The sequence below is a fragment of the Naegleria fowleri genome, assembly GCF_008403515.1.
Source record: "Naegleria fowleri strain ATCC 30894 chromosome Unknown tig53, whole genome shotgun sequence".
Classification (NCBI taxonomy): Eukaryota; Heterolobosea; class Eutetramitea; order Acrasida; family Naegleriidae; genus Naegleria; species Naegleria fowleri.
In genome coordinates this window covers 300,191-322,544 of record NW_025407985.1, presented here as the reverse complement: position 1 = coordinate 322,544, position 22,354 = coordinate 300,191, and the positions used below count along the sequence as shown (strand labels likewise).

The 22,354-nt window shown below is 36.2% G+C and overlaps 12 protein-coding genes across 12 annotated transcripts; 8 read left to right on the top strand and 4 right to left on the bottom strand.

Moving 5' to 3' along the window:
- Positions 1 to 55: 55 nt before the first annotated feature.
- Positions 56 to 1,036, top strand: FDP41_006802 (uncharacterized protein; the record flags this gene model as incomplete). Its single annotated transcript, XM_044710477.1, has 1 exon — positions 56 to 1,036. The coding sequence occupies one exon, from the start codon at positions 56 to 58 to the stop codon at positions 1,034 to 1,036; it is 981 nt and encodes a 326-aa protein (XP_044558905.1).
- A 501-nt stretch (positions 1,037 to 1,537) lies between these two features.
- FDP41_006801 (uncharacterized protein) lies at positions 1,538 to 1,924 on the bottom strand (the record flags this gene model as incomplete). Its single annotated transcript, XM_044710476.1, has 1 exon — positions 1,538 to 1,924. One exon carries the CDS (start codon positions 1,922 to 1,924, stop codon positions 1,538 to 1,540), a length of 387 nt encoding a protein of 128 aa, XP_044558904.1.
- Positions 1,925 to 2,359: 435 nt separating this feature from the next.
- On the top strand, positions 2,360 to 4,028 carry FDP41_006800 (uncharacterized protein; the record flags this gene model as incomplete). Its single annotated transcript, XM_044710475.1, has 2 exons — positions 2,360 to 2,611; positions 2,721 to 4,028. 2 exons carry the CDS (start codon positions 2,360 to 2,362, stop codon positions 4,026 to 4,028), a joined length of 1,560 nt encoding a protein of 519 aa, XP_044558903.1.
- Positions 4,029 to 4,055: 27 nt separating this feature from the next.
- Positions 4,056 to 11,238, bottom strand: FDP41_006799 (uncharacterized protein; the record flags this gene model as incomplete). The annotated part of the gene is made up of 12 exons (XM_044710472.1): positions 4,056 to 7,684; positions 7,759 to 7,828; positions 7,895 to 8,098; positions 8,151 to 8,873; positions 9,000 to 9,124; positions 9,177 to 9,590; positions 9,671 to 9,817; positions 9,913 to 10,421; positions 10,470 to 10,597; positions 10,645 to 10,695; positions 10,751 to 10,944; positions 11,073 to 11,238. 12 exons carry the CDS (start codon positions 11,236 to 11,238, stop codon positions 4,056 to 4,058), a joined length of 6,360 nt encoding a protein of 2,119 aa, XP_044558902.1.
- Positions 11,239 to 11,346: 108 nt separating this feature from the next.
- FDP41_006798 (uncharacterized protein) lies at positions 11,347 to 12,378 on the bottom strand (the record flags this gene model as incomplete). Its single annotated transcript, XM_044710471.1, has 3 exons — positions 11,347 to 11,907; positions 11,984 to 12,115; positions 12,178 to 12,378. The coding sequence occupies 3 exons, from the start codon at positions 12,376 to 12,378 to the stop codon at positions 11,347 to 11,349; spliced, it is 894 nt and encodes a 297-aa protein (XP_044558901.1).
- Positions 12,379 to 12,823: 445 nt separating this feature from the next.
- FDP41_006797 (uncharacterized protein) lies at positions 12,824 to 13,219 on the bottom strand (the record flags this gene model as incomplete). The annotated part of the gene is made up of 1 exon (XM_044710470.1): positions 12,824 to 13,219. One exon carries the CDS (start codon positions 13,217 to 13,219, stop codon positions 12,824 to 12,826), a length of 396 nt encoding a protein of 131 aa, XP_044558900.1.
- A 319-nt stretch (positions 13,220 to 13,538) lies between these two features.
- FDP41_006796 (uncharacterized protein) lies at positions 13,539 to 15,389 on the top strand (the record flags this gene model as incomplete). Its single annotated transcript, XM_044710469.1, has 1 exon — positions 13,539 to 15,389. The coding sequence occupies one exon, from the start codon at positions 13,539 to 13,541 to the stop codon at positions 15,387 to 15,389; it is 1,851 nt and encodes a 616-aa protein (XP_044558899.1).
- Positions 15,390 to 15,651: 262 nt separating this feature from the next.
- Positions 15,652 to 17,345, top strand: FDP41_006795 (uncharacterized protein; the record flags this gene model as incomplete). The annotated part of the gene is made up of 3 exons (XM_044710468.1): positions 15,652 to 15,808; positions 15,945 to 16,035; positions 16,157 to 17,345. 3 exons carry the CDS (start codon positions 15,652 to 15,654, stop codon positions 17,343 to 17,345), a joined length of 1,437 nt encoding a protein of 478 aa, XP_044558898.1.
- Positions 17,346 to 17,407: 62 nt separating this feature from the next.
- FDP41_006794 (uncharacterized protein) lies at positions 17,408 to 19,194 on the top strand (the record flags this gene model as incomplete). The annotated part of the gene is made up of 2 exons (XM_044710467.1): positions 17,408 to 18,295; positions 18,418 to 19,194. 2 exons carry the CDS (start codon positions 17,408 to 17,410, stop codon positions 19,192 to 19,194), a joined length of 1,665 nt encoding a protein of 554 aa, XP_044558897.1.
- Positions 19,195 to 19,529: 335 nt separating this feature from the next.
- On the top strand, positions 19,530 to 19,754 carry FDP41_006793 (uncharacterized protein; the record flags this gene model as incomplete). The annotated part of the gene is made up of 1 exon (XM_044710466.1): positions 19,530 to 19,754. The coding sequence occupies one exon, from the start codon at positions 19,530 to 19,532 to the stop codon at positions 19,752 to 19,754; it is 225 nt and encodes a 74-aa protein (XP_044558896.1).
- Positions 19,755 to 20,236: 482 nt separating this feature from the next.
- FDP41_006792 (uncharacterized protein) lies at positions 20,237 to 20,719 on the top strand (the record flags this gene model as incomplete). Its single annotated transcript, XM_044710465.1, has 1 exon — positions 20,237 to 20,719. One exon carries the CDS (start codon positions 20,237 to 20,239, stop codon positions 20,717 to 20,719), a length of 483 nt encoding a protein of 160 aa, XP_044558895.1.
- A 69-nt stretch (positions 20,720 to 20,788) lies between these two features.
- Positions 20,789 to 22,075, top strand: FDP41_006791 (uncharacterized protein; the record flags this gene model as incomplete). The annotated part of the gene is made up of 1 exon (XM_044710464.1): positions 20,789 to 22,075. One exon carries the CDS (start codon positions 20,789 to 20,791, stop codon positions 22,073 to 22,075), a length of 1,287 nt encoding a protein of 428 aa, XP_044558894.1.
- Between the last annotated feature and the right edge of the window lie 279 nt (positions 22,076 to 22,354).

Here is a 22,354-nt window from a genome sequence, read left to right as displayed (position 1 = left end):
ATCATCATGAAATTCACAGTTTGAAAACACATGGACTCGGAAAGGAAGAGAAAAAATGTCATCATCGTTCTCTCCTTCGTCTTCTCTCGCTCATGATCGCTCAACCACAAACCTATCTTCTCCCTCTCCTCCTCTCATCCCTCGACCGACTCTCTTTGACTGGATCAAGGAACATCTGCTCTACATGAACCATGCCACTCCCTACAAAATCAATATTTTAAATTTAGGAAAAAGTAATAGACGAAATATTCACTATGATCGGTTCCAATTACAGATACCATTCTTTGATGATGCTTTGACTTTGCACTTGTTTTATGATGGAAACAAACCTCACTCACCTTTTGATTTACAAATTATTTCCGATGTTATGAACGGATCCTATTTGCAACATTTCATGTTGGACATTTCCAAAATGAAATCCATAATGGAATGGAAAGAATTATATTTGAAATATTCATCACAAAACTATCACCCAATGAGCGGTACTGATTTAAATACACCAATTATAACATCGGAATATATGTCTCAATTTACGTTTAAATCGATAGAAGAAGTTTTACTGAATTTAAGAGATTATTTCAAATTGATTCTGAGTCATCACAGAAATGAAAATATTAAATTTGAGTTTGAGACAAGCTCCTCCATTCCTGGTGTCACTTATTACATCAAGGAGTTCAGAAGTGACTCCTTTACAACTGAAGACGCCTCCATAATAGAAAAGGTATATTTTTCAATTCCCCTTTCAATAAGTGGAATTGACAAAATTGAGGAATATCAACGATTGTTTGATCCCACAACTATTGAGCTACCAGACGCAAAACCTAAACTTTTGATTTATTATTCATTTGATAAGAGTAGAAATTGTATTGTGAATGTAAATACCGAAATTATTTATCCCATTGATGTGAAAAATAACAAGAGGCTTGAATGGCTAACACAGATAGCACCACCTACATGGAATCAAGGAAAGTCATGTATATTAGAATATCTTTCAGAAACCACAGAAAATATTGAAAAAGAGGTTGAAAAATCATAATGCCAAAGTCAGAACTCGACTCGAATTTATCAAACAATTGCTTGCAGCGTTTGGAAATCCAATCGATTTTGCTGAGAGTGACACTTTGTCGAAAATTTCCTTCCTTATGGAGCAAAACAAGTTTATTTTCTTTGTTCATGTAACCATTGAGAAAGACACCTTCCCAACTACTCTTCCATTGATTCGATTGCAGTCTTCACAACATTTGAAGAGTTCAGAAAAGATTAGCTCTAAAATTTTACCTGTTCGAGTGAGGATCCAACAATTGAATTGGATTGAGGGAAACACATCGGAAGTGATGGCCCAGAACGTGGAAGGGATAAGATCACAAATTTGCATGTTGTTGGGTGATTTTATTAAAGTATGTGTTTGATGTTGGTTCTTCATCATTGAGCGTAGGTTTAGAGAAGGGAAGTTCGCCCAAACAAACTTTTCTTTTTACGACGAAAGAACACTAACACATTTCGAATTTGAATTTATAATGGTGTTGGTGAGAGCAATTTATTTAATCTTCTTCTTGATTCTGAGATCAGTGCAGTGACCGCATTTATCCTTTCTGCAAGTTGTGGCTCTGGCTGGGAGTCTAGCATAACATCTACGGCAAATCTTTTTATCACAGTTGTACTTTCTGGCCAAAGCTTGAAGGGTTGGTTCAATGACACCTCCTCTCAATCTCAAGACCAAGTGCAATGTAGATTCCTTTTGAATGTTGTAGTCAGACAAGGTTCTGCCATCTTCCAATTGCTTTCCGGCAAAGATCAATCTTTGTTGATCTGGAGGAATACCTTCCTTGTCTTGAATCTTTGACTTGACATTCTCGATGGTGTCGTTGGATTCGACCTCCAAAGTGATGGTCTTACCGGTCAAGGTCTTAACGAAAATTTGCATTGTGAATGGTGATGGCGTATTTTTTTTCAACAAAATTTTTAAAAAATTCTGGTCAACCTGAAAAATAAGTTTACAATAAAGGAGAAAAAGAGAAAAGCGTGGACGACAAGAGTTCTTTGGTATGTCAATGGGTCATTCCTTCAGTTTTATAACTACCTATAGAACTTATCCTGGAGTTGTAGTTCTATTAGCTTGTCATTTCATCATCCAGCTCCATCAAACCACTGAATGCCTTTTTGGCGCTTCTTTTTTTGTTTCACATTCAAAAAATAAGCCAACACAACGCGGAGCATCACAATCATCGTTTGGAGAAAATTGATTCCGATATCATCATATCCATATTATTTTGAAAAATATTTATATGGACATTGAAAGAACACATCAACATTTTGATTTTTAACTAATTCCAATCGCGAGATATTGATAACAAATATTATGTTTGAATTTTTGAAAAATCTGAAACTTCCTATCTGGAGTTCGAACGAACGAGTCCAAGAACCAATTAAAAAACGAAAACGAAAGGAAACAAACGAAAATTTATCAATGAATAATCAACAGAAAAAGATCAAAAATGAGCAATTACAAACATCTTCGGGTATTTCTGCCATCGCACGGCCGAAGAAGACCACCACGAATATCACTAATTCTATGAAGGAAAAACAACAAAAACCAACTCCATCCGAAGAAGTTATGACCCTATTAATTTCTGAAGAAAAAAAAAGAATATCAAAAGAAAATTTCTCAAGTTGTGGAAGAAGAGGGAACCCATTTTTCAAGTAATCACAATCGGAAACAGTTGCAACAACGTAAGAAAGATTTAACAACCATACCGACGAAATTAAAGCAGCCAGAAATCATAGATTTAGAAAGCGAGGAGGATGAAATTACTCACGAATACAAATCACTAGATTTGAATTATGTCAAGACTCACTCAGAATCTATTCACCCTCATCCTTCCAAGCACACAAATGAGGCAGTTAAGAGTGTTCCGCACATACCAATGGAAGTACCCTCTATACCTGTAAAAACAACACCAACACAAAACAAGGAAATACCACCTCCAGTGATCAGACTTGGCCCACCTAAATTGGTGTCAAAATCTTCCAAATATAAAGCCAAGGCTGAGGAAGATACAACTCTTTTGGACAACGATTCTGTTGAAAGAATTACGAAAGGCCTGCAGTCCTTGCTAACTTTACGAGATAAGGTAGAAGAAACTAAAGTAACAAAGTCTTTCCTTGAACGAGTGACAATGCAGAGGGCCTCTTCAAAGATATTAACCAGATTATGTGAAGAGCTATTGACAGAAGAGGCCAAGAAAGCATATGACACATTTCTTCCTCAAAAGATTTATGACAAGATACTTTCAGAGATAATTTCAAACACCGTAGAAACAGAAAAAGAATTTTTCCCACTCTCAAAGAAAGACGAGACATTTGTCAACAATATTTTTGCTCAAAGAAATATCAACCGAGATGAAGTTCTTGTGGACAAGTACAAAATTGATATTACATGGCAAAAGATTCAATGCTTAAAGCATACAGACTGGCTCAACGATGAAGTGATTAACTTTTATCTCAACATGGTGAAAGATAGAAATGACAAAAATCCAGAAAAATATCCAAAAATTTACATTTTTAACACGTTCTTTTATGCCAAGCTAACAGAGCGCCATTCCTACAATTACGGTAACGTGAGGAGATGGACACGAAAAATTGACTTGTTAGAATATGACAAAATAATAATTCCTATTCACTTGAGCGTGCATTGGACCCTAGCAGTGATTAATATAAGAGACGAAAGATTTGAATACTATGACTCCATGGATGGAAGACAAGCTGGTATGAATGTGTTGCACAATTTGCAAAAATACCTAAGTGATGAGGTGTTGGACAAGAAGCAAGTTTCATTGGATACCATGTCCTGGGAGAAATATATTCCACATACACCACAACAAGAGAATGGATCTGATTGTGGAGTGTTCACATGCAAATTTGCCAATTTCGTTGCCCAAGACAAACCTTTAACTTTCTCTCAAAAGCACATGCCTTACTTTAGAAGAAGAATGGTTGTTGAAATTGTGAGGAGTAAAGAAATACTCTAGAAGTAGTGATGATTTGAATGTCGATAATTACTTTGAAATCTTTGAAAACAGCTTGCTTTGAGCTATTAATTCGTTACATAGTTGTTGAATGGTGGAGCATCTAATTCCACAATTTTCAAAGGAGAGTTCTTCGTCTTTTGACGTCGATACAGCATTAAACATGAGGATCCAGCCATGAACACGACTCAAAAACAAATCAACAATCTTGTCGTTCAGCGCAATGTACGGAGAAGGATGAGAAGTCACTGGCTGAATATTCATGGAGTTTTCTTTTGAGATCAATGTTTGAGTATCGGTGGAGGTGGCCGTACTTTGTAACTCTCTTCTCAATTCAGGTTCAAGCATTTTCTCCAATTTGAGACTTCTCTTCAATAGTTTGTACAAATACTTGTCACCTCTGGGTACATTCTCGCTCTCAGTTCTCAGGTTGTATCTGTCCACAGTAAATGGCGATACATAATTACTTGGGGCCAACTCATTGTTCACAAGTTTACAATCATTTTCTGTCAATAACGAGAGATAGAATAAAGTTTTCTGAATATGCAAAGGGGAGAGTAAGAGGTTGGTCATGTTGAAAAATTCTTTTTCGAACACTTGCATGCCACTTGTTCCAAAGGATTGAATCATAGCTTCCATATCCACATCAAATCGAAATGGCTGTGCATGTTCCTTTGAAGTGGCGTACAGTAAGGTATGAAATAGTTCGTCATGAATCAATTGAGCTTTCTCAATATTTATCCTTATGACAGTATCTCTTGATCGCATAGAAAGACCAATAAACCAACACACTGCAGACCATCGTGCGAGTTCCTTAATGAGCTTTTCCAATTTTTCATACCAACTATTGTTGTATATGGAATATCTTGTAAGGATCACATTTGTGACAGTGTGTTGTACAGAAGTAGGAGTCAATGCAGCAGCAGTCGTTGATGTTTGTTTCTTTTTTGTTTCAACATCCAATGAAAGAAGTGTATGATTTCTAACAGCATGATTTGAAAGAAAATGTGAAACATTGGACTCTTGTTTCTTCATGTCATACAAGGATGAAAAGTATAATGATTTCACAGTTCTTAAATCCATGGACTCGGAGGACACTAACTTGAACAAGACATTTCCAATTTTTAGATGTAGCATCATTCCAATCGTTTGATTCTCTGAAAAACTTTTCACAAGTCCACAAGTTTGAGTTTCCAAAAGGTATTCGTTAGAGGAGATCGGCGGAGCAACTGGTTGAAGTGAAAGGAGAGTATCGTTTTGTTCTCCTTCACAATAAATTCTAATTTCAAATGTTGTTGCATCGTGCTGAGTAGTATTTGTAGATGATGTTTTGGAAAATTCAATCCATTTCACGATAGAGAGCCATTTGTGTGAATGATCGGATGGTAATAATTTTCCAATCGATTGAAATAGAGAAATTAAGCATGTTGTAAACTCTGATTTTTCAACATTACATTCCAATCCCTTATGTAAAATTCTATTCAATACTAGTAATTCATGTCTTAATGAAGGTAGGTCAGTATTCGATGCGAGTTCGCTATTCAAAAAATTCAATAAAATGTCTTCAGAGGTGATTCTCAGGAATTCAAGAAGAAAATTGACACTTCTTAATGAATAATAGATTTTTCTTGGGGAGCGAATTTTCTTGTCTTCCATTAAACAGGTTGTTAACAGCAAGAGTAATTCCTTTTCTTGAAACATGGTGTGAAGTTCCAAAATGAAATTTAACATCTCTGCCCAAACAGTCACTAAATTCACATTCTCAAGAATTGTCATTGGTTCAAGTAGTCCTAATTCCAAGAGACCTGCCACGATTTGAATAAGGTATCGTATTTCTGTCAGATGTTTCTCTTTCTTGCAAATTAATTTTGATAAAAAATCAAAAAAATTAGGAATTAAGGAACGAACGCATTCGAAAATGGATATCATTCCCTCATCATGCTGAGTGGGATCATACTGTTGTTGATAAGCAAATAAATTCAAGCTACAAGGAGTATGATTACTCGTGAGATGATACAACATGGCATCAATATTCAATTTTTCTAACAGGAGATCTGGATGAAATATGAAATGTGACATGTTTTGATCCATGGATAAAGAAGCATTGCTGCCATATGATGAGGCGCAATAACAGATCCGTAATACTGTTTCAAACAATAGTGTCATTAAAGAATAGTTGATCGTGTAACTAGTAGGTTGGTTATTCATGTGTAAACAAAGTAATGAAAACCAAATTCTCCAATCGCATTCAAAAGTTTTCAGTCGATGGAGTGAAAAATTCAAAGTGTTGTCTTTTGAACTTTCTTCTGTTTTTGAAGAAATGTACTCTACAAATTCTTTCCATTCAACAGGAGAGGATTTTCGAATCGACAGTTGAGAAATTTGCTCCAATTCTGTGAATATTATTTTGAATATCGAATCGGCCACTGATTTCATAGAATTTCCTTCTTCTTGTGCATTTGATGTCGTAAAATATTCCTTCAAGTAAAAGAAAAGTGATGAAAACTTGATGAGAAATTCTCCATTTGTTTTCTCTTGAATTTTTGAAAATCTATAATTCAAGGTGGAATCACGAATTCTCCATTCATGTAAAATAAATTCAAAATTAATTCGAATAGTCTCCTCAGTAATAACACCTGCATTGGCAGCAATATTTGATAATAATTGCAAACGTTCTTTGAGAGTAGTTTGTCCATCTTTTTCATTGCTAAAAATGTAAGAAATGCATTTCCAAAATAATTTGTTTTTGGCACCCTCTAAAAACTCTTGTTGAAATTGATGACTCATCATTGGTTTAGTATTTTCATGAAAAGATAATTGTTTGGATGATTGAGATTCATAATGATCATTGAATTCAATTCTCTCTGTATATTTTGAAAAGAGTTCTTGAATGAGCGAGTCCATGGATGTGTGAGAGAGAAACCATGGTAAAGATTCTTTCTGAAGACTTTGGTCAATAGGAAGAGGAGTTTCCTTATTATGTGAAATTCTGAAAATGTGAGCCAATAGCAAGTGTCCACTTCGAATACTCGGTTGTTCATATCGAGTATATACACGCTGAACAGCTTGCACATAATTTTGGTTGAAAGGGAGACTTTCAATTGAAATGAAAATATTTCTTTCTGTCATGGAATGAGAAGACTGTGGTTTTTGTATCTTTTCAAAAAAAGGAACAGAATCTTCTCTTTTAAAAATTTCATAGGTCAACCACTGATAGGTGACAACATCAACTTTTCCTTTCAAAATAATACCGAGAGCTTTCATCATGTCAAGTGACACTTTTTTCTTGTCAAAGATTAACAATGATAATTGTTGAGTAATGCTTTCAAGGGGTGCATTCAAGCATTTTTTGGCGAACAAGAAAGTATCAGTTGTTGCCAAGTTAGAAGTTGTCAACAAGGTTTTGTCATTGTTTCTGAGATATTCCAACACTTGAAAATTAGTTCTATCTTCTAAGGATACAGTGTTAGAGAAACTTTTTTGATGTGCATCAAACAATTTCTTCTTTTCTGGATAGTAGTTGGTGGATGCTATTCGAGTTTGAATGTATGTCAGAGGTAATAGATCTGGAGATTCGTTTAACAGTCGTTGAATAATTGTGTCCTGTGATGCTGAATGACTAATTAGGGAAATATAATTAGAAATAATATGAGCAACAACTATGAGTAAATAAACATTATTGTCCACATGTACGATCGTATTTTGAACAATTACACAATCATTGTCTACTTACTTTGTTCCTTGTAGAGAGTTTTTAGATAATCTACAAATGGAAAACATGAATTAAGGGTCATTTTAAATTCCTGCAACAAAGAGTTGAACACATGTGAATTACTTCAGAAATACATAACATCATCTACTGTACTTACCTCAATGTGAGTTTGAACCTCAGAATTTAGAGAGTTCGTGGACGCTCTCTGAATTTTGCTAATAATCACTCGAAGTTTAAACATGTCAAACTCTGCTAAAATTTTCTTGGTGACCAATGACTTGGAATGAAAACGTATCATGCTGAGATCTACCTTAGACAAATAAGATTCTAAATTATCGCTCAGATCTAACATAAATGCAATCTATTTGATTCTTTCGTTAGAACAAGTCCATTTAGATTTTTTAACAACTTACTGCACATAACGGATACAAGGTATCCACTCTTGCAAATCGTGTAGAGCCCATATTATTCAAAACAGACAATGCTTGTCTTTTCATCCCATTTCGAAGGCAATACAAAATAATATATTGCCAACAAACAGTTTGTGACTTTTGGTCTAGAAGTTTGAGAGCATGTTCCGCCTTTTCGAAAAATTGATTCACGTAATACTGATTCGTTGGAGCCAACTGTGCATACTTCAATTCAAATATTAAGGTTTTTGGTTTCTTTGAGTAGATGGGTGTGAGATTGGTCATTTCGTTCAATATAGAATAATAGCTTTCTGAAGAAATATATTTGATATTTGCTCTTAAGAATCGAATCGATGCCTTGTACTTTCGGTCGTTAATGGCTCTTTCAAATTCTGAGATTTGATTTTTATCTCTCCAACTGGAAACGTTCTCAATGAGCTTTTCAAGCTTTTCCAATTCTTCTTGAGCTTTTTCAGGGTCAAAGTGATTAATGTAATATTTCACTCCAAGCTTCAACTTTTTGATTGAACACTCCAAAGTGATTGGAGAGAAATCCTTGTAATAATTTCTAAAATTATTCTCATCCAACAAGGAAGACAATTTTAAACGTAAATAGAGATATTCAAAATGTTTGGGACATGATCTCAATAGAAGAGTGATGATTTGTAAAGCTTGTCGAGCTGCTATTGAACTCTTCTTTTTGTACAAAACTTTGGCCATCATAAACTGAGTTCAGTATAAAATTATATGAATTATCAATGGAGTGTTAAATATCAAAAATTTTTGTTCACAATATTTCAGCCAATGAAATGAATGGTCGAATTCAAGATGATGAACGATGCTCTTACGTACCTGAAACTCTGGAATCATTTCTGAAACTGATTGTCTTGGAAGAACACTACTTGCAGAGTTGTAGTCTCCATTTCTCAACCAAAACAGACATTTCTCATATGTGACAGCCACGTATTCTCGAATTGCTAATTTTAAAGTTTAAGAGTATTCCAAGTCGCAACGAAAATAATCACTTACATTTCATCTCTCCAAAACACTTCTCAACATGTTGTCTAGTCATTTCATCAATCTTTTCTCCACTCTCAGAAACCTCCATTCGATTATATGCCAATACTTGCAAATAATAGGGAAAGTCATCTCTCTTATTCACATCATCAAAAATAAATTTTGAATAATCGACAAGTCTCCAAGGTATTCCTGCATAGGCCAATGCTGCATAATACCAAAACATGACGGAACAATCACGACTGCCAGGTTTCTTACCGAGAATGACGTGTCGATCGTAAAGAGTTTTCATGAGAACCAATGCTGTTACTGGTGATCCTAATTTAATCAAGTACATCCACAATAATTTGATGGCTTGTGGATAGAGAGAGCAAATGGTTTGAATGAGAGCATTGTTGTAAATATCTTGTGTGAAAATGGTAGAATCTTTTTTTACGAACAAAGGTTACCATTCAATAATTTTACAATATTTCAATAACATTCGTCGACATGAAATAACGACTTACCAATTTGGTACCCATTCAATAGTGTAGAAAGAGCTCCTTCGACATCTCCGCTGTAATATTTTGTAAGAGAAATATTATGAAGGGATGATCGTTCAACTAATTTGGATCTAATTCCAAATGGTAAATTTTGTCCATTCAGTTGCAATTCTAATTGGGAGCATTTCAATAAATTCTCCATTGGTAATACAGCATCGTCACTATTAATAATTGTTTTCCCTCAAACCCAATCAGATGAAATAAACTTCTTTTTAAATGCAATGTGGGAATAAATAATGGAATTTTCATCAGAGATTGTTCGAGTAATTTGTGTGCCAGTTCATATTGTCCACTCTCCAAATAAAGATCAATGATATTCTCTAGAGAAAATATTTGGTAAGGAGCTAGATCCATGGCCTTTAAAAAACATTCAATGGCTTTCTCATGCATTTGTCGTTCTCGAAAAATAACTCCAAAAAGGGTGTAAATAGATGGGTTATTGGGATCTCTCTGTTTTGCTTCGTCGAGGACATGAATGGCCTCAGAATCCCATCCCATTCTATGCTTGATCAAGGCGCACATTATTAACACCAGTGAATTTTGTGGATTGATCTTTTTGGCCTTATAGCAACATTTTAAAGACTCTTCATATTCTTCATGAATCATGTAAATTTCAGATAAATTTATCCATGCCTCAAACGAAAAATTGTCTCTCTCAAGGACCTTGAGAAAATATTCTTCACTTTTGTCGAGGTCATTTTGTATCTTCCAATGACTTGAAATGTTAAAGAAAAAAGGATTACAGATTTACATGAAGACCTACATTAATCCCAAATTTAAAAGAGGAGTTGTGGAAACTTGTCTAAATTCTTGATATTTCTTTTCGTTGTCTAAACATATTCTTAGTGAGCTGTTAAAAGCATTTGTTGCTTCCTTTATCTTGCCCCGATGCTGTTTTTGTGAACATCACAATAAATATTTTCACATAAACAACATACCAATTGGATGACTCCTAGATTATTGGTGACATAGATTTGCATCAAATTTTTCTAAAATGTTGTTGTTGAATGTTTCAAAATCAATTATTTGAATGTTGCCACTCACCACTTTGTCGTTTTTGAAATTGATAAACGATTGAATACTGCTTTGGGCTTTCGTGAAGTATTCTTCTGATTTTTCAACGTCACTGTTAAAGTAATTTAAGCATCCAAGTAAATTATAAGTTCTAATTTTCTCTATTAACAGGCTCTCCGATATTTTGCCAGTGATGTTCTCTAGCTTTTTCGAATGTGACTCAACTGTCATGATTTCATTTAAACAAATATCACGTAATTCATTTTAGTTTAATATTAAATTAATTGTGATCATCCATCACAATAGTTCGATTTGAAAATTAATATTTCAATTTTAGTAATTTTAAAATTACCTCCATCAAAAAGCGATGAAAACTCAGAATCTCCAATATCGGAAATGGAAGATAATACTTCTCTTACATAACTCCAATCTAATGACGGCACTGTTGAAGAAGCTGTGTCCTTGATATTGTTGGTAGTGTTGCCAGCTGTTTCTTGTTGTTGTTGAGAGAAGAACATGTTATTGCATTTTTTAGGATGATGAAATGCTTTTCTAACTTTATTCTATATCAAGAGTGTGATTTCCAATACCACACTTCGTCGCTGATTTCAGTTTCGAAAAGATGCTCAGAAAAAGCTGATAGAAGAGGTAGGAGGAGCAATCATTCTCTTTCCTGTTCTTTTTTGTGTGGAATTTAAATTACCATCCTGGTGTAATTGGTGGGTGATAGGGTTGTAGTGAGTTCCTCGTTTTGAAGAAAATGATTCATGTGGCTGTTGTGAGAAGTTTTCAAAAAACTTGGAGTTTGTCTGTGATTGGCCAGAGAGATTGGATGACACTGAACTCATACCATTATTATTCTCAATCGAAGTTTTGGTGGTGTTATAAAAATCCTTCTTTGAATATGGTGATGTCAAGCTTGCATTATCCTTACTTGAAAAATATTGTTTGAAAATTACAAAATTATTACTTTGAGGAATGTAATCAGAGAGCCCATAATGTTTTCGAAGAAAAGCAATTAATTTTGGAGAAGGCCTATCGTAAGCAAGTTTTTCAGCAGTCATGTTTTCATGTGTGGTCATTGCTTCAAACAATAGTTTACCAATGCCCTTTCTTTGGCAGGATTCGCTCACATAAAAGTCTAAAACACACAATGGTTCAATTTCCTTAAAATCGCCCGACAAATTCTATGTTGGTGTTGCGATTACCATTGACAATTCAAGAAATTTGTAATTTTGAGCAAAATGCCAAAGCAGCACGTACCCGATAGAACAGCTTCTTTTTTCCGACTTTGATGATTCCCATTGCCTTATTTTCGATCGCATACAAATACAAATTATTATCGTTTAATTGAATCTTGGCCGAAGTGGTGATGGCATACGGTAGAGATTGGGCCTATCATGTCATCGGATCAGCATTGCATTCATTGAACCAAGAGTTTAGTGGTGGAAACTTACCTTTGCTGAGGCTTCTCCCATCTTATCAATGATTGAGCAAATGGCATTGTAATATTCTGGTTTTTTAGTTTTCAGCAATCCGAGAGTTGTCTTGTTCCATAACGATATACAAGGATCGACATCACTGATCATTCCTTTGATGCTCGTCGTTTCGCTGATTGTCTTTGCAATCCTTTGAATGTTGTAATTTCCAAAATCCATTGTATTGAGAAGAAGCGAAGTTTTGACAAAACTTGAGGGCCTATAGTAAACGGTCAATGTTTTTAAATAATATTAACGATGGACATCAAAGCACTTCTACGGTAAAAGTTTTTGAAAAATAAATGTTGGCGCAGACTCCGATAGATTGATGAAATGGCGCCAAAATTTATTTTTCAAAAACAGGATGGATAAACTCGTCGAGCAAAGAAACAACTTGAGAGTCACACAATAAATTAGGAGGACAAAATGGTTTTTTCGGAGACTAGTATTATTGTTCTTCTTGATCTTCCTCTTCATGGTTCAGTTCGTGTTCATCTTGTTGTGGAGAAGAAGAGGTAGGCATCTTCTCACCTTTTTCTTCCTTCTTGATGTTTCACAAAGAGACATTTATTCTTGATGTGAATGAATGTCACATCAAGAATAATTCAACTCTTTTGTGAAATTATTATTTAATTTGTTGATTACTTTTTGTAGCAGATAATTTGTTTTCTTCTTCTTCCCATTCGTTAAGTAAATTTTGAGCAATTAAAGCAACAGCTTCCGGATGCAAATATTTTGGGTAATAGAAGAACATTTGATAGGGTTCGTTCCTTTCCTTCTCTCTTCGTATTTGCTCTGCGAGAAGCAATTCATCAGAAATTTGGTCTGATGAAGATAGTGATGACTCAAAAGAAGAATCAAGAGTTGTTTGGTCTGTTCCTGTTGCTGAAAGAAGAGTGCGGTCCGATCCTTCATGCGCATTATCCAACGGTGTTTCATTGACCACTTTATCCTCCGAGGTATCGAGTAATTGACTGGCATTTCTAAATGAAAGTGGCTTTCGAATCTCTGCTTTATTCATTTTTCTCAAAATGTTCGTTTCACAAATTAAGAGAAGATGCATCATTGCGAAAGCATGAAAGAGCGACACCCAGAAGGAAAATGTTCAAAAAACTACCGATCCAATAACACATATCCTTCACTTGGTTTTTGAATACAAACAATTCTCCAACACATCATCAACAAATCCCAACCAAAAATCACCAAGCAGAGTCACAAAGTGGTTTCAGACGTTCATTTCATCATATTTGTTCGCTGATCCACTATATCTCGCATTTACTTAATAAGCGCAGGATTTATCTAAAACAGGCAATACCTGTGCTTCTTTTTCATTTAAAAAAATGATGCAGCCCACTGGTGCTGCTTCCACCTCATCCTCACTACTACTACCCACAACACCAACAACAATAATTGTGAACAATAACAAAACTAACCACATCTTGGGTAATAATAGCAATTCTGCACGCATCAATCAACAAACCCCTTCAAGTAACGCCGTTGGAGGTATCAACAATAATTTTGGAAATATGCAAGTTTCAAATAACAATGGCTTTAGCGAAACTACCATTGCCAATGTCAAACAACCCTACGTTCATCATTTTCGAATTGCGAAAAAGAAGACGACCATTGAATTCAAGATGGTGGATGCCAATGATATAAGGAAGAATATGTATGGTGGAAATACAATGCATAATCATCATCATGGAGGTCGCACAACTACATCTACTTCATCACAGCTGAATATTTCTTCTTCACAAACAACAACCACAACAAATACTTTTACCGTGACATTCAACAACAATACTGGAAACACAAACACTAACACCAACTCTAATATTAATCAACAACCAACGACAGCAAAATCTCCCTCAACAATCACAACCAACGAGACTACATTACCCTCTTCCTCCAATCCTATCCAACAACCAACTCATTCTAACACTTCTCATAATAACCACACTCAATCATCGTTATTATCTACCAACGATAATACAGTTGTTTCATCCGATCCAAAACAAACTAAAAAACAAAAGGCTTCACCTGCAGCTTTTGCGATATCTTCCAAGATCACTAAACATTCTGTTTCTAGGAGAAACTCAATGCTTTCCTCTCATTCGGTAGATCTACTACAAAACAACTCGAACTTTCAGCAAGAGGTGCTTCATTGCACGCCAACGACGGCAAACTGTCCGATCACTACCAAGAAAAACCACCAAACACGACGAAAATCAGTGGCATCTCCATCGGGATCAGTTCCTTCTCATCAGCATGCGGAGCAACATACAAATATGTCCAATAATAATAACATTTGGTCTTCAGCAAGCTCACAAACGACCTCATTGAATTCTTCCACAACAGCAAATGCACAACCCTCAACCCAATCACAACAATTCTCAATGACCAATCACCACAGCACTCACAGTTGTTGTCCAAGTAGTAGCAACATCAACGAACCGACAAAAACATTCGCCGAAATGCAGTGTTCGTGTCCTCCAACTCTCACCACGTCCTATTTTGTGGCAGGCTTCACTTTTGGAGCTTCAAGCAAACAAACAAGTGAGGCTGAGTCCCCAATCCCTAACTCCTCTCATCATCACCATCACTACCACCACCCTAATAGTCACTCGGGCCACTATCATGGTCATCAGGATGGGTTATACGGCGAAGCATATTATAGTTCCCTTACAAACGAGCAACGAAGGTATTTAACTCATGGTGGAAGGAAAACATTTGCCACTTTACCAAGCATTGAAGAAATGACGAGGTATCATGAATTAAGGCGAAATTCGATCGATGAGTTGACTCAGAATTTTGCCCAAAGTATTTCCACTGTTGAGACGACTGCTAATGATCGTCATCACCACCACCATCCTTATGAACGCATATCAGAACCATCTCCTCATGCCGTACTGAACTCTGAGAATGTGAAGAACACAGACCAAAGATTTAGAAGGAGACAAACCTATGCATTTGAAAGCGATCATTTTAGTGCATATGATAGTCAATACGATACAAATTGTTTGCAATCTCTCAAGTCTTTCCACTTTCCAAGTCGAAATCCTCAGCAGTCCCAAAACTCTTTGCAACATTTACCAACTCACCACCAACACTCACCCTCCCTAAACAATGTCCCTTCTTCATCTGAACATTGCTTACTTCCATCTATTAATGAATTAATGTCAAAAAGATAACTTGATTTGTCATTAAAATTTTAGCTTAATGCAACCATACTTTGGGTGTACTTATCCTTTTTTGTCTGTCTAACCAGAACGAAGCGGACGGATGAAGGTGGTTGGTTGTGATTATTTCAGAATGGTTGTGTGTCTGAAGTCTCTAAACGCTAAAAAATCAACTCGCTCTGTTGTGTTGCATTCGCTCCTATCCTTCACAACATATTCCGTGCTGCAGTTTTGAGCATTATCAATTCGAACGCACAACAAGAGAGATCACAACATGACCGTACGCGAATCTATTTTGAATTCTGTTCCCTCTCAGTATTTTCCTTTGACAGTTGTGGTGGGATGTGTTGCAACGATTGCAACTACGTATACCCTCTCCACCTATCAGGGACATACCCAGCCATTTCCCTACACAGACATTACCCATACAGGTTTGTATTGGCATCACCATCATCACGAATATCTCTTAATGTCATCAATTTTAAAAACTATTATTCCTTTTTTTTTAAATTGATGATGATGAAATTATGATGATTCTTTTACTCTGTCTTTTGTACTCTATTGTAGCTCGATTCACTCCGGAAAGATACATCTTCCGTGTAGGTATGCTATGGATGGCTGTTGTCATGGCGTGGAATTGGAACATTCTTTTTAATTGGTAAGTTTTGGAACTTCAGGTGGTCACATCCTGACACTTCTCATTCATCGCGGTTCCTCTCTTTATTTTCCGAATATCATATTCAACGACACTGATCTTACATTTATGATGCGATTCATAGGTTGTGGAATGTCAGTGAATCGATTCGAAATGTTTCTTACAAGTTGGATTGGATCAAGACTCATCATCATGACAATCATGATTCGGATCCAGTTCCACCACCGCCACCTCCAGCTCCTTCCACCACTCATCACATTCTCCACATGATTTTCTATTTGGGCCTTACTTCATGTGTTTCTATCACCATTAGCTCCATGTGCATCACTTCGAATAGCGACATGCCTTGGACCATGCATGTGATTGGAGCTACAAGTTTCTTTGTATTCTGTTTAATTGCACAAACTCTTACCACTTACAAGTGTTATAAATTGTATAAGGAATTGGAACAAGTAAGATCAGAGTTAAATCAAGACGAAGCATTGGCTTGCTCTGAATTGGCTCAAGAAGCAAAGGACATTGTCTTTATTTCACGTAAATCACTCTACACCAAGCTTACTATTACAGGATTAACTGTTGGTGTTTTGATTGTGAATATTTTGACAACTGTGGTTTCAAGTGAAAGTGGTCCAATGATGTTTTCTCAACTTGTTTCTAAAAGTACTACTCTTGGACATGGACCCCACAAGGCAACAGCTTCTGGACTCTCTAAACTTGATCTTAATGGAGGTGAAGCAATTATTGGAAGTGCTTTGAAACATCATCAACAACCTGTACAAGAAAATACTCAATCCTTATCGGCTCAAGTGCTCTCTACTGCTTCGAATGCAGTATTCCAGGTTGCATCTGCGGCCATGAATTATGATCCTGAGGCGCGTTTGAAGAGTACCACGAGCAACATTGTTGAATGGACTTGTACCTTACTCATCATTATTTATTTCACATCATTTGTTTTTGATTGGAGTGCAGCCAAAATTGTGACTCAAGTCGGTCAACTATTGCTTCCAAGTCAAACCACGAGACGAATTCAAACGAATAGAGCTGTTGTGGTTCCTCCTCCCAATAATCCCAATGCAGTGATGACCACCATGATGCAACCAAATTTGCATCCAATGTTTAGACCAGTCCACATGTACAACAACCATTCACAAGAATATGAAATGATGCATCAACCTTCTCCACAACAGCAACAACAAGTGTATGTATTTCCTACATCATCAGCAAGATCCTCACCCATTGGTTCATTCTCAAGTGTTGCTGAATCCTCACAGCAACAAGCATCACTTTATCCTTCAGCTTATAACATTCAATAAATGAATCGTGAGTGCGTGTTGTTGAGTGCATGACAATGGAGATTGATTCATCCTCAAAAAAAATGTTCAAAGCTTGTGGCAGACCTTGTGTTGCTCTTCTCAAGGCTTTAGCATTCGGAAAAAATTCTTCTTCTTCATATCATCATCAAACAATTCCTTGCTTGTTCCGACCAGGACAAAATAAGCGATATTATAGCTTGAATTTTTCCTCTTCTTCATCAGGAAATGAGCATGATGAAACAAATCAAAATCTGAGCAACAGCGAAAATAATCCTCCCAGCAATATGGATGATAATGGAAAAGAATTCAAAATTGTATCCATTGATACATCTGCTCTTATAACTGAAACCTATGATAAAACTGTAGTGAAAGACAATGAGACTCCCATGATCAAACATTTAAAAAACAAAATTAAAGGAGCAGGACCAATTTCCGTCTCCTCTTTCATGCAAGAGAGTTTATTGAACCCAATATATGGTTATTACTATACTGCCAAACAACCTACTCTAGGAAGCAGTGGGATACCAGGGCAAAAAGTCATTGGCCGTGAAGGTGACTTTGTGACATCTCCTGAAATTACCTCAGTTTTCAGCGAGATGATTGGCCTGTGGTGTGTGAGCATGTGGGAAAAATTAGGAAAACCAAAAGCATTGGAAATTATTGAACTTGGGCCAGGAAAAGGAACTTTAATGCATGATTTATTGGATAGTGTGAAACGAAGTAATTCCCATTTGTTAAAATCATTTATTCAATCTTTGAAAAAAGTGACTCTCATAGAGGCAAGTGACGCCCTTAAAGAAGTTCAGAAAGAAAAGTTAAAATCTTTCATGGATACAATCGAATTCCATTGGGAGAATAGATTTGAAAAATATACTGACATTACGGGTGATATTCCAGTTCTAATAATCGCTCACGAATTTTTTGATGCATTACCAGTCTATCATTTCGAGGTAGGTGATCTTGATATTTGTTTTTTCGTGTTTTAAAATATTTTCATCTTAATCAATTTTATTATTAATTAATTGTAAAATATGTAATATCAATTCTATTTAATTTGGATCGATCATACTAGTACACTGAACGTGGTTGGTTAGAAGTATTAGTTGATATTGACGACACGAAAGACAGTCCAAATCATTTCAAGTTTGTCTTATCACCAGGACCCACTATGGCGACAACCTTTGTGAGTCTTGTTGAAGGACCAAAAGAAATTGGAACGATTCGAGAAGTTTGTGCAATGGGAATTGGCTACGCAGAGAGAATTGGAGAAATTTTACATAACAGAAAAGGAGCTTCCCTCATCATTGACTATGGTAACGACTACCCAATGGGTTTCACATTACAAGGAATTTATCATCATGGATTTACACATTCACCACTGGAAAAGCCAGGTGAAGTAGACTTGTCAACATTTGTAGACTTTTCTTCTTTGAAGAAAGCTGTTGAAAGGTTCAAATCTGTTCGAGTATATGGCCCACAATATCAATCTGATTTCTTACATCAACTTGGTATGGACACTAGATTTGCCAAATTACTCCAAAATCCAAAACTTTCAGATGAACAAGTTGAAGCCATGATAAAATCTTATGAACGATTGACTCATCCAACACAGATGGGACATCACTACAAAGCCATGTGTATGGTGAATATGCCTTCAAAACAACCACCCACTGGTTTTGAAATTAATATTATTCCAACCAAAGAGGAAACTCCAAACATTTTATCAAAACGCATTCCTATGTCATCCATTGATTCATCCAAATCAGAGTCGACGATTAAGAAAGAAGGTGAAACATCGCCTATTAAGAAGAGAACTGTTGTAAAAAGCGATACTAACCCTTACATATAAATTCACACTGCTAATTATTGTCGATATGGATATATATTAGATTTTCTATCGCTATTTGAAGGGAGCTTCTCAAATTAATAATTCACCTTTTTTTATTTCCAATTTTGTAACTTACGGCAAAAAGTCCTCGTCATTTCTTCCCATTAAGGTTGACCATTAAATCCTCTTCTTTAGTGAATTATATCAAACGCATTTCACTCATGTACATCTTCAAATTCTTTATCTGCTCAGCTTCCTTGTTGAAGCTTAAGAAAATACTATTATCGATCGACGATCTCCAAAAATGTCCAATTTTTTGCTTCTCTTGTCTGCATCACTTTTACTCTTTAAACAAAATGGCTCCATCCACACCAACCACTCCTACTACCGGTACTACCACGAACAAGAAGGATAAAAAGGAAGAGGAATCAGCACCTTCTGGATTTTGTTTCCGAGCATTTACAGTGTTCCTGTGGTACATTGGATCATCGGTGATTTTTATTGGATTATTCGCTTTGCTTGCTTATTATTATGAAAACTTTTATTCAAAGGGAATTTTGAATCCTTTTGAAAAGAAATAATAACGAGGATCACAGAACAATCAAAATGGAGAAAATATGTGATCATCCTGTTTGTAGTACTAGTAAATCAGTTCAATGACATTCCGAGAAAGTAAATGTTGATATTCCCGAGTTCAAACCATTATTATTTCTATCACATAACGATCTTTCAGTTCTGAAATTGAAAATATAATGTAACTCCCTCGAAAAAATTGAAAGCACAACCTCCTCTTTTCGTGTTGTCTCCAATGTCTCTATCAGTCGTTCACAATCAAGATGAATCAATTTTTCATTTCAAATTAAACAAGTTGTCATCCTCTAACAGCAATGATGACCAGATATTGTCATCATTCGAGTGGTCTATTCTTCGTGTGGACACGTGTGGTGAATGGAGTGGTCCTTTATATTATGATTTTCTGAGTCGGAATGCAATGTTTCTAAGGGAACATTTGACACACTATCCTCCGCAAGCTTTTACCGATCTCTCATTCAGCATCAACAAGATGAAAGTATTGTCATCACCACACAACTTTTTTGTTTTTGTAAAAGATCCTCATCATACTTTCTATGAAGAATTTGTGGTCAAGAAGAACACGGAACATTCAACTGTTTCATCTGAACCATTGGATTATTGCGGAAATAACCATGACCAAAAGGAATTGCACATGTTTTTGAGAGAACACAAAATTATTGGAATTTGTGGAGGAAAACCAAATGATGGTGAGAGAATGGAAGTAGGTTATGCTCTCGATGAAGCATTTCAATCACATGGAATTGTCACCAATACTTTGAGAGTCCTTATTGAAAGAGCTTTTCGTACTGTGGAAACTCTGCAAGAAATTGAAATTGTTTGTCTTGCTTCGAATCTGAGAAGTTCACAAGTGGCTCATCGATTGAATTTTGTCTTGAATGACGAGAAATCCAAAAAGGCCTCATTGAAGGAGAATTGCAATTTGCAAGTGTATGTTTTGAAGCGAAGTTATTAGGAAAATTGTGTGAAAAACCGCCTTTCCTAGCCGTTATTGAATTAAAATTTTACTTTAAAAAAAAAGGAAATGAATATTCTGAGTGGCCTCTTTGGCCGAACCGATCACACTCGCAGCAGCAGCAAGAATAAGGCTTCTTCGAATACGACTCCACTCTCGGTCGACGAATCCTATGATGATGAATCATCCTCTCTCGATTACTATGACGATGATGAAGTCCATGAGGAGGAGGCTGCTTTAATGTCTCCAAATTGTGCTTTGGAACATGCCGATGATCAACAATTTCTTCACAACCATCCAACCATGAAGAAAGGCTTATCATCTGATGTACCTTCCAATCATCATCATGCTACGACCACCAAAGCATCAATGGCTGCTGCAAATCCCAACTCTTCGTCTGACAACTTCACCTCCGTATCCTCTCTAAACCAAGTCAGTTGTAGCAACAACAACAAGTCTCTTCTTGCTTCTGTCCATCTGACTCAACCCTCCGATATGGACATGTCCATGCTCTCATCCCTGAAAGCAGATATTGGATTCATCTCAAAAGCACCACAGAAAGCTCATCCAGCGTGTGCTGTGGGTGTTTTTGAGCTTTCTAACCTTTCCTCTTTCCGTCCTCCTCCATCCTTACATGAAGAGGAGGATGGAATGGTGGTTCAACCACTCTCTTCATCCTCTCAAGAGAACCACTTTCTTTCTACTCCCACAAAGAATCCAAGAGTCTTCTCTCAACACAGTGATGTTGAACCAGAGAGTGAAGATGGACTCAGCTCTTACAGTTTACCAAGTAGTTGTAAAAGTGATCGGATGATCTACACCCAATTCAACCATAATTTGAATACCAGTGGTGGCAGTAGTAGTATTAGGAGAATGAAAACTAATGGTAGTTACTCTTCGAAATCACATGTTGTTGCCCGAAAGGAATATCTAGCCTTAACCAATTCTCTCCAATCGTTTTTAAAGGAACTTTCCGAACAAGTGCTCTCCCATCATGCCCTTACTGAAAAGGCAATGAATAGAATGTTGAAGGAAGATCATCAAATACAAGGAACCATGATGAATGAATGGAGAGAACATGTGGAGAGGGATGTGAAGGAACATTTGAAAGAATTGAAAACTTTTGTTCAAGACCAATATGAAAACACTCGCACGGTGTGCCAACACCATTTTGAAACTTTGATGAGCAATCATGATGAGAAACAGAAGGAATGCATTCGTGAGTTACAGATCGTGATTGAGAATAATCGTCAAGAAATCAAAACATTGAAGTTATTGGTTGCAGGAATTATAGGACTTTCCCTCTTGTGTGTGATTGGCCAAATTTATTGCATTTCTTCCACGAATCATCGCTAACAAGAGATGAATGATGATTTATACGTGATAACGTGACATTCATTGTAAACATTGTGTCGTCTAAAATGGCTCATTTCGTGGAGTCGACAAGGGTCGTTTGGAAAGACCTTAATGTCAACTTGCCAGACACGAGTTTGAATTCAATACCATCATGCAGAACATGAATGTATGCCACGATTTGACACTCATTGAAAGGAATTACGATGGCTCTCACTCGACAGTTCTTCTTGAACCCATTTCAGTAGTAAGTGTGAAGAATTCTGAGCACTGTTCGAATGA